General features: G+C 42.7%; 1 protein-coding gene across 2 annotated transcripts; it reads left to right on the forward strand.

Annotated features, from left to right (window-relative positions):
- Positions 1-4,326: 4,326 nt before the first annotated feature.
- On the forward strand, positions 4,327-8,107 carry LOC109525538 (mRNA decay activator protein ZFP36L1). Of its 2 annotated transcripts, none has more exons than XM_019886105.1 (2): positions 4,327-4,698; positions 5,816-8,107. In XM_019886105.1, the coding sequence occupies exons 1-2, from the start codon at positions 4,618-4,620 to the stop codon at positions 6,989-6,991; spliced, it is 1,257 nt and encodes a 418-aa protein (XP_019741664.1). In that variant the 5' UTR covers positions 4,327-4,617; the 3' UTR covers positions 6,992-8,107. The 2 variants fall into 2 exon arrangements, with proteins under 2 accessions (XP_019741664.1, XP_019741663.1); XM_019886104.1 differs by having other exon boundaries at positions 4,328-4,698; positions 5,813-8,107.
- Positions 8,108-11,132: the final 3,025 nt, after the last annotated feature.

An 11,132-nucleotide genomic window follows, 5' to 3' on the forward strand; every position in this document is an offset into this window, starting at 1 on the left:
GAGAACATAGTTGTACACTGCTGCCGTCTGTGCATTAAAATTCTTGAAAGCTCAAAGAAACAAAAACTCATTACAACGAAATCTCATCTAACTGTACCCCAAAACCAAACTTGCATTGAACATTATGGCGATATACTAGAGAGCTGTAGCTTTTTACTACTGGCACTATGAGATTAAAAGTAGATTCAAAGCACAGAGTTAGCAAACTCAAAATGTTTGGCTTTTCGGGTATCAAAATGTGTCACTTTTTAAACGTGTGTTCAGTTCAAAATGGTGTCACATAATTGCCCCTCAAACCTAAAGACTCTTTAAAAGTAGGAACACTCACACACTGGCGGGTCATTATTGAAAGGAACCGGGGGGATGGGGCAAATTCATCAGGTCTACTGACCCCGCCCCGCCCCATCCCAACACATGCCCACCAGACTCCCCCACCTCACCCACCATATTATGTCATTGGTAATACCAGCCTCTTATCTCATTGTGGGTCTGTAAAGGAATGACTTCACTTTCACACAAGAGAATTTTCTCGCTGTGTGTGCGATCCAAGAAAGAGAAACATTTCTGACTCTGTTTTGCATCAATTGCCGGTGTTTTGTGTTCTCCATCAAAGAAGCTTTTCAAGTTCTCTTTCCTCCAGGGAATGCTACAGTGGTGATTGAAAAAATATATTCTGAATATTATTTCATCGTTTCTCCAGATGTGGTGTAAAAACGCCGCACCCTGCTACACTGGTTTCGTTGACATCACAATCGCAGCGTCTCCTCTGATCGCTTCCCATACCAAGCGTATGTTGAATAGGCAAAAGTGCCTTTCAAACAACCTGGTTAATCATTTCACGGTGACAAAATTAGCTAGACAAAGCTGACGAATGCCTCCACTGACACATTTCTGTGCATCTGCCTAATATATTCAATATATGGCAACATTTTTAATGATGCTCTCCATCAATTGTTGTCCTCTCTTTAATTATACCTCTCTAAACCCTCCATTCCACGACTCTCCCCACAACCCATTCCTCCAAACAAGCCCTCTTCCCTCCAATTCACTCATCTGTATTTAGGTCCACGAAATGTGTGTGTGGTGTGTGTGTGTGTGTGTGTGTGTGGTGTGTGTGTGGTGTGTGTGTGTGTGTGTGTGTGTGTGTGTGTGTGTGTGTGTGTGTGTGTGTGTGTGTGTGTGTAGGGGTAGAGTGGTGGAAGGCGGACCATTAGTTTGTTATTTGGTCGGGCGGCTCATTGAGCTCATTGTGCAGCAAAGGTACTCTCGCCCAGCTGGACTCAGCAAGAAGCAAAACTCTCTTTCAGGATTTCTTCTTCTTTGTTCCCCCTCCCCCTCTTCTTTCAGATCCCTCCTATGCTGCTCAGTAATCCCAAAATAACCCGAAGAGATTTGTTTATAGAACTAAACTCAATTTGCCAACCAAATAGCTTGTTTGCAGATAACGTGTGTTTACCTCAACATGTCAGCAGAGGGGCCGCTTGCCTCAAGGCACTTAATGTTGTTGACTTTTTTGTTAATTGCGTGTTAACAGTGGTGGTCTTAATCTGAGGCTAAATGCAGAGAAAATGTCTTTGGACTCTGAACTAATTACAGCAGCGTGTTGTTGCCTAACATAATTAGCCGTTCTCACGGGGCACACATGCCACTGTGGTTGGACCTCTGAAGGTGTGAACACATCCAAATGACAAATGCTCAATGTATGCGACACAATTGTACACGTAAATACACATCCCAGACATTATTAATGCAGACCAACAACAAGGGATGTAATCACAAAGTCTGTCTTCATAGAGACGATAATCACCTGTGAGTGACATTGTTCGAAAAGTACTCATTCAACATCCATTTTCTAATCTGCTTATTCTCACTCGGGTTGGAGGGTGTGTTGGAGCCTATCCCAGCTGTCTTCTGGCAGACGCGGGGTACACCAGCCTATCGCAAGACACACATGGACAAACAGCCATTCACGCTCACAATCACACCTAGGGACAATTTGGAGTGTTCCATTAACCTGCCATGCATATTTTTGAATGTGGGCGGAAACTAAAGTATTGGGACAACAGGCAAACTCCACATAGGAGTCCACTGTGAAGCGGGCATGCTGACCAGTCGACCACCGTGACGCTATTTATTCAACTGTGTTTTTTTATTGTATTTGTTATTTATTGTTATGAAGAACTGCATCCTATTAACAGCTCCAAATTATTTTTGTTCCTTATGCTAATATACTGCTTGAGGCAGTGCAGTTCAACACCACTGCAAACTACAACTACAATGAACGTGTGGTCATGTGGCTTTCCCCGTGTGTGGATGAAATTACAATCATACACATTGATTGCTCTGTTATGGACATTTATCAATCCTTTAACATTTTGAGCAAAAAAAAATAAAAAATCATTTGGTTTTCTTTGATTTTTGTTCCATACTTCAGGTGTACCATTGTACAAAGCAAACAGAGTCTACATCTACTCACATTTCACTTTAGGAAGAGTAACTGTAGATTAGACTAAGCATACTTACAGACCTGAGTTACAACTGTTGTCCTGGCCAGTCAAACCGCCCCTAGGATGAACAGTGTACAAATATATCATTACTGTGTGTGTGTGTGTGTGTGTGTGTGTGTGTGTGTGTGTGTGTGTGTGTGCGTGTGTGTGTGTGTGTGTGTGTGTGTGTGTGTGTGTGTGTGTGTGTGTTGGGGGGGGGTTATCCTCTCATCAAATACAAAAGCAAACATCCTTGCACATGCACACTTACACACTTAATGGAGACCATTCTACGACTGTCGATCAAAATAAACTCCTTGCCTTCATTGAACTCATTTTTTTTCGCTGCAGAGTTTGAGCAGTGATCCAGATTCAAGTGTGACTTTCTGGTAATGGAGATATGCTAACTAAACAAAATCAATAATGTGCATGACTTTGTGCTGAATAGGAAAACATGGTCCTTGAATGGAGTTTTGTCAATGATGCTCCAGTTTTGGATTACAAGAGGATTTGAGATTTTTCAGGTCAGAGTAAAAAATGTGTTTGGGATATCCTTTGGCTTTGTTTATTTTTGTTTTGACATCCATGATGCATGCTGGTGAGTATGTGATAAGAGACACATAGTCTTGCAGGCCCGGTCAACTCAGGTGCTGTATTGCCATAGCTCTTCTCTGCAGTGGAATATTTCACACATTTAACTTTGAAATCAAAGTCCTCACTCCTCCCAGTCTGTGTCATAGGGATAGGCTGTCTCCAAGTTGTCCCTTCAACCCATATGGTTGTCTCTCCATTGTCTCTCTGTGCTTTCGGCTCACATTTGCATTGTCAAGCAGTTCAAATGCACATCTTCTCCATGCATTGTCCCGAGAAAGTAGAAACATCTTATAACTGCTCATGAGAAGAAAACGCTGTATTTTAAAACACGTTTGTCACTCAATATATAAATGTATTAAAATTAAACATATACTTTTAAACATGCTGGCATGTTTGATTAATGATTGCCATCATTAATGCTCATTGGTATAAGTTCCATGATATGGCTTCTGTCCCTGTGCTTTCTGTCTAATGAAACTCCCAAGAACTCAGTCAATCAAGAGCTCAATCACAGTTGGCTTTACTTCTGTCATATGTGGAGATTAAAAAAGTAAACAGCCTTGACAAAGTAAAGTAAATGAAAAAATACACATATCTGGTTCCAAATAGTGGCAGTGAAAGTAAAAAGTAATAGAAATTAGACTCAAGTAGAGCATAGATGTGTCTAAAATCTACTTTGATAGTAGTAGAGTAGGCCAGAATTTACTTTGTTAGATCCCACCACTGCTGCATTCGTGGACAGTAGGAAATCGGACTCTTCTGAAGTCCAACTAGGAAAAGCGCAGAATTCCCCTTTCAAATGGAACCCCGACTTCACCGATTTGCTTCTATTTGACTCCACTCGACAATGGCGATAAACATATTGAGCTTTATTTATTTATTATGACATGTATTTTGTTATTCTATATAACTTCACGTTACTCGTGACACAACGTAATTTCTACTGACTGTGTGAAGATGTGCCGTTACGTCTCTACATGAAGTTATTTGATGAAATGAATGAAATGCTTTGAAGATATTCCTTTATTTATATAAATAAAGGAAATTATGAAACCGGTTTGCTGGAGGTCAACATGTGTTGTGCTGAACCACAACAACAAATCTTTGTTGTTGACATTCGCCTCAAACCTTTGTGGTCGGAACTGGGACTATCTGAGTGTGATTCATCCGACTTCCCAACTTCCTCGAATGCAGCACAGTGCAGAACAAACTTTTTTCAACTCAACTGAAACACTTTTGCTTGAGACGCATCCTGGGGTGCTTCTCTTGTCTGTTTGACTTGGGACGTTAGTTTCGTAGTTGCGTGTTTATTTTATTTACGTTGGCTTCTAAAGGGGGACTCGGTGGTGAAATCAACTTTTGGGCTGACTGAGTCACGAATGGGCGGTGTGGGAGTGGCCTGCAGCAGCAGTGTCCGGTTTTAAACCCACACGTGGTCGGCGTCTTGAGCTAGTTTTGCGCTCCACTCACTTATCAGAAACTTCCGATCGACTCATGCTACACTCTGGGCCGCATCCATCGCTGCGTGAGTGGGCAGATGCAGACTGAGATTTCAGCAAGCATAATGCCGTTTTACCATCTCGACCAGTTCGGTGTCCTGGACGAGATGATGTGCAAGGTAAAACAATAATAACAACAACAACACACGCGCGCACACGCACACAACCTGAGCGACTAAAACAGGAAACCTTTGCACAAGATGGTAGTTTTGGCCATGGCTGCGTGGAAGCACGCCGCAACGTTGCAATGTTTTAAGTTTTTAATGTTTGTCGTCTTGGTCGTAGTAACTTCATTATCAATTTGTAGCGTTCTCTGATGTGCGCGTGACAAATGAACGGCGTCAAAGTTAACCAGGCAAACTAACGCGTTATATTTGGTTGCCAATCAAGTGTTGCTCATATGCTGAATTCCACTTAAAATAGTTTAGGCCGGGTGTGCAACAATTGCGAACGGATGAAAATTAACGTCTATGTCGAGTCTATTAATTTGAAAACATTATACATTCAAATGTAAGATGTTAAACTGTTCATCACGTGGTTTAGTGGCACTAACAACCGTAATTCCTGTCCTATGAACCTTATCGGGTGTTGGGGGAAATTATCCAATTCAACTGAATTGGTCTGCAAATTATTGACCTCAAATCGTGTAGCCTTGTTTATCTATGCGAGGTAAGTCTAGTGACAGAACATGAATGACTTAATTCTTTTGCATTAGATGGCAATGAGTTCATCTGTGTACACAATTTACCTCTATCCAAATTTTCTGCCTCGTTTGATGGTGTATTGTGAAACTATTTTCTTTTATTATAATGTAAAATGTGGGACAACAAAGATTGTAAACCACTGCTTTATAGGACTTTTTAACTTCATGGGTGAATATGAATTAATCGCCCGTGCTACTATTGTCAGTTTTAACAAAAAGCAATCCCTACCAAGCTTATGAGGTCATAGTTACACGATTTGTCAGCTTTTCCAAATTTGGAAATTAAAAAAAAAAAAATGTGGTGATGTGTTTGTATGAGAAATGTGGTAGTCAGTTGATTATGTGCAAATACAGGCAGGGGGAAAGAAGTGAATTGGTGCGACGGCTCAAAGTGCACTTTCAATGAAATAAACTTTAACTGGTCCAGTATATGGGAGTAGGTTTTGCCGTAGTTATTTAGTCAGGCAAATCCATTTTTAAGGCTTTTTAAAATCAATTGTGTAATTTCGCTTTTTCCCTTTTTTGTGCAGCAGTTCCTGAGTTTTGACTTGAGAGGGCATGACAGTCGGCCGTCATCCCTCAGCTCAACAATGAAGACACCAGGCTATATTGGACGGGAACGTAGTTCTGACACATCCTTGTCTCTCAGCACCAGTCCGACAGACAATGTCCATATGTCCCCCAGTATTTGGGGGCAGCGACCGGAGAGCCACCAGGCTTCCCTTCTTGTTAATTCCACCCAGTGGCGAAAGCAACGCTTCCTGCCTCAGCGCTCGGTCAGCATGGTGGAGACCTCCAGTGCCACAGCGGCAGGTCTAGGCTGGCCTGATTCAGACATGAAGGACCCTCAGGAAGACATCAACCCCACCATGCTGAACCACAGCATGTCCACCTCCGCCACTTCCTCCGCCTCGACCCGCTACAAGACCGAACTGTGTCGTTCCTTCACAGAGAACGGCATGTGCAAGTATGGTGGCAAGTGCCAGTTTGCCCATGGGCCCGAGGAGCTGCGGGATCTCAGCAGGCATCCAAAGTACAAAACTGAACCGTGCCGTACGTTCCACACCATTGGCTTCTGTCCGTACGGGATCCGCTGTCACTTTGTCCACAACAATGAGGAGGGAAAAAATCACTTGCCCAGCTCCTTTTCCTCCTCGAGCTTTGCACCCCTGCGTCTTCCCTCCGCGCGCTCTCACAGAATCCCGCTCATCAGACAGAGCGTCAGCTTTGCAGGATTTCCTTCTGCTCCCCAGCAAACCATTCCTCCTCATCCTCCCCCTGCCTCTTACTCACGAGCGCCATCTGTCTCTCCTCCTTGTGCCGATATCACCAATCTCCTCTCTAATGTCTTCTTAGAGATGGACTCTACTACCTTTGAGGTCTCCCCTGCCCCCCAGTATCAAGGCCCCAGTGCTGCAGAGCCATTATCTTCTTTCCTGCCCTCCCCAGACTCTGGCTGTTCCCCTTCTGGTTTGTCTCCTGCATCCCCATCCCTGAGGCAGAGCCCTGGTGTGTCTGCTTTCTTTTCGCGGTCGCTCGGCACGAGATCCCTGTCCTATACCTCCCTTTCAGATCAGGACCAGGATGGGAGCAGCTCGTCCGGCTCACTTAATGGATTGGAGTCATGTGGCGGCATCAATGACGGAAAACGCCTCGCCGTATTCAGTCAACTCTCAGTTCCTGAGGACGCTGCAGGACTCTGCCTTTAGGCTGCACCACAATTCGCATACCCTTTAACACAGGGGCACACGCATACCCAAATCCTCACCCGACTTGAAATGTTCCAGTCAATGCCATATTGCAGAAAGGAGTTCCTAAGGAGTGCAAAAACATAGCAAAGATAGATGGATCAAAAGTCTGCTCGGATTCCCACTGAGATTATTATACGCGTGTCAAAGCCAAAGACCTTACCATTTTGTAGTTGAATATTGAGTATGGCGGAATCAGGACCATCGTGTGGCCTGATGTTTAAGAGGCACTGTACTGTATTGCTTTATAAGCTGCTCGCTCTTTCCGCCAAACCGTGCAGTCTGAGGTCATGGGGCGGTCACTGGCCTCAGATCAGAGGCATTAAAGCTCGTTGTTGTGTTTTTAAACAACTTGAAAGTACCTGTCGTGTTGCAGGTCACGTTGATTCCAGAGAGATGTGTCTAGGGAGGGGTTTTTCTTTTTTTTTTTTTTTTTTTTTTTTGGTCTTTATGAGTCAAAAGTGTTGCAAACAAGCTCAAATGTCAAAAATGAACTCTTCAACCAGATGACACTCCGAAGTTGGCTAACTGATTTTGGTTGTTATTTGCTGACGGTTATAACATTGACAATGGAGCAATGACTTCAAGAATCTTTTCACCTGGTGCCATCATAAAGTTTTGTTTCAGTGAGGACAAGTGGAAGATCCGACTTTGTGCCCAGATTTTTTTTTTGTTTCCCCCCTGCACACTGATGTTTTGATGAGCACAACCATCATCTTGTTTTCTCTCATCCAGTATTGGTTCTCACTGTTCATGCTTCATGTATTGTAATGATAGTGTAGTGTTTTTTTTTCATCACTTAAGCAGCAAACTAAAGTTAAACCTTTTAGAGCTGTTACTAGCTTGTTTTTGTGTGCTCAATGTAGTTAGGTGATAGCATCTTGTTGCGCTATTTAAAAGGGTGTTTTCATCGTCTCGTTTTGAGACCTGTTTAGTGGTGTAGCTCTTTAGTAAATTAATTTAATTTATTTTAACCTATTTATAGAGGACTTTGAGTTGGTAATGCTTGTATCAAGTTTAATATATTTGAGGGTTTTCATTTTCTTTGTTGAAATAAAGACGTTTCTAAAAAAAAAAGTCTGATTGACCTCATTAAAAAAAAAAAACAGAAACATAAAAACACCACAAACATGTCAGTAGTCCAGGATACGCCCCAAAAGTCAGCTGGGGTAGTCTCCTGATCACCAGTTCTGACCAATGAGCTGAATAAATATATTCAAGTGAAATTTAGAAAAGGCTGCAAAGGGTCTGGAGTAGCAGCGTGGATATTAAGCATGCAGATGAACAAGATGGGATCCTTGAAAAATGCCCGAGATTCAATGTTATAGAAACGACAGCTAAATAGCAAGTTCAAGCGGACTTCAGTAGAAATGATTGTGTATGGTACATGTACAGTATCCAACTAAAGGAAAATGCCCCGAGTGAGACGTTTATGGTCTGAATGCATTTTGATAAAGCTCTTGTTCAACAGTGATTATACGCAAGTGTATGTGACAGCTCTGCTCACATGCGGAGAGTTTTGCGAAAATGAAGAAACGAAACATTTCCCAAGGCCTGCTTGGAGCCTGTGTGACATCAGCATGCTGCCATGGAGATCTCATGCGGAGATAAGAAGTCTTTTGTTTGAGAGTTTAATCTTACCAAGTCTGGTCCCCCACCCATTTCCTTTCTCTCTTAACTCACCACCAAGAAAGTCCAACCCCACCACCCTCTTCGTCTTCCCTTTCTTTATTCCTCTCCTTCAGCGATGTCCCCCTCACATTGTAGCCTCGGTAGTTTATAGGGCTATTGGGATCTATTGGCTTCATTAGCACAACACTGCTTACGTTGGACTTCATCCCCATGGGCGATTCTCTTTTCACAAGGTTGTGTTTTTGTTTCATTCTTCTCCTTTGATGCAATACATACAGTACACAAGCAGAGGGCCAATCCACGCGCACATGCACGACGACGAGGCATGCAGGCAAGGAGAAGGCGGGAAATGTTGGGGGTGTGCGGGTGGGCGCCTTCCTCAAAACACTTCAACAATGCTCCGGGTGGGCGCCTTCCTCAAAACACTTCATTCAACAATGCTTCGCTCTACTTTGTTGATTTGCTTATCAAATAAGACCCCTCAAAAAACAACAAATGCAGATGGGCCAAAAGCAGTTTATTGATAGCGGGCAGCTATAAATGACTTTCATCCGCACTCATTCAAGGACTATTATCTTGTCACTTTTAACATGAGGGGTGTCTGGGAGTGATTAGTGGCTGTAAAGGGGTTGAAGGGGTGTGTGTGCGTGTGTGTGTGTGTGTGTTGTATTGTATCTGACAGACATTCTCCCACACTCTTGCCCTGTGGGGCATAGGAAAAGGCAGGCAGATGGCCGCATTCAGGTCCACCACGGGTCAACATATGGCCCAGAGAGACAAAGTTTGTGCTTGTGTGTGAGACTAAGAGACTCATTCTCAGTATGCATGAGCGAAGGAGGTTGAATGACAAGGCTAATGCGGAAAGAAGTAATCTCAGAAGTAAGAGTTGAAAAAAAAAATGAAGCCATGGGCTCATATAAAAGGATAAAAGTGAATGGCATCCCATGAGAGCATTCATGGAAAAGACAGCAAAAGAACACCATATCACACTCCTGGGACTTTAAAGCTTCCCTTTTATGCGATTTTGAGAAAAAAAAGTCATCAACCGAGATGTTCTGGAGTTAGTATATAATCTCTTGCATGATAGATCACGAATGTATGTGCACATTTATTGAATTTGAGTATTTAAACTAAACCCATTTTAATGATTCTCTCAATGAGGCGAGCCAAACATTTCAGGACATTTATGGAGACCTCTGTTTACATATTTTCTTTCTCTCTATCAGAAATAATGGGCATAGAACTCTATCAGAAATAGTGGAAATAGAACTGTATCTGGGTCTGAAGAGTCATATAAGCATAGAAAAGAGTCTTGTTCTTTAATGTCGCTAAATTAACACGACAAAGTCAGAAGCTCAGTCGTTGAGAAAGTGACAAGAAAATGGAAAGGGGCTTGCTGATGGTGACTTGACTTCATGTATCACTTTTTTTTGCAGTTGTTAGTGTACCACAGGTAACCTGACACAATGATGAATGTGCTGAAGCAGATGACAATATGTGCCTGAGAGATGAGTTTCTTAACATCAACTAAACACATCTGAACATTCGCTGCTTTTCAAATCTTCTGATTTTGCTTACATGGCCAAATATTCGGGTTAGAATTGCCTTATTTTGGTTTTCAAAAAGCTGAATATGAGCATATTCACATTTTTGCTCGTTTATATGGCCTTCCAAAATCAGATTATCACCAACGATTGCACTTTGGAAGGGTTATTATTGTCTGCACATAAACGGAGTAGAGGAGAAAGTACTGTACATTCTACTTCCCGTTTTCAGGCCGCCCTCTCTTAAGTCACTCACACCCTCCTTCGGTTTCTTCAAGCCATGCTTCCTGCCTACCCCCAACTCCCTCCCAGCTCTTGTGAACTTACATTTAATTTCCTTCAAGCCTCCCATAGAGGTTTCTAATTCCCTCCATCTCAGCTTCCCCGCACTCAAGTCTCCCTCTCTCCACTCCATTTCTACAACTCCCGCCCCTGCCTCCATCTTGCTGGCTCTCACCCTCGCTAATCCTGCTTGCAGACGTGTGTGATTTTCAGAGAGGATTTGTGTTTTCAAGGTTTCACTGAGTTGCAGCACATGCATATTCGGATTTGTTTCAATCAACCGACAAGAGAATTGCTGTTGTTCTGTTGTTCCGATGCACAGTGACTAATTTAACTTAACTCAGCTCACCAAATACTCTTGTTTCAAATGCTTCATCCCTGTTTTTGCACAATGGCAAGCAAGGGTTTCAAACGGAAAACTATATATTATTATGGTGACAAACTATTTCGTTAACATTCAAAAATTTGAGAACAGACTGAATGTATGTAAAGATGGTCAATGGAGGTTGACATTTGTGAAAGCAAGAGAGATCTGAAATGCATTGAGTTGGGACATTGCAGTGCAGGCATCTTTCAACAAAATAAAAGAGCTGTGCATCCCTCTAGTGGCTACAATGACAACATCCACAATAGGAGGGAACTTA

Source organism: Hippocampus comes, unplaced genomic scaffold, assembly GCF_001891065.2.
Source record: "Hippocampus comes isolate QL1 unplaced genomic scaffold, H_comes_QL1_v1.1 scaffold29, whole genome shotgun sequence".
Taxonomy (NCBI): Eukaryota; Metazoa; Chordata; class Actinopteri; order Syngnathiformes; family Syngnathidae; genus Hippocampus; species Hippocampus comes.

What these genes read in the sequence shown, in the direction of transcription:
- LOC109525538 (XM_019886104.1), top strand. Translation starts at nt 4,618, where the DNA reads ATGCAGACTGAGATTTCAGCAAGCATAATGCCGTTTTACCATCTCGAC. An exon ending in TGGACGAGATGATGTGCAAG is followed by an intron (nt 4,699 to 5,812) that starts GTAAAACAATAA and finishes TTTTTTGTGCAG; the next exon opens with CAGTTCCTGAGTTTTGACTT.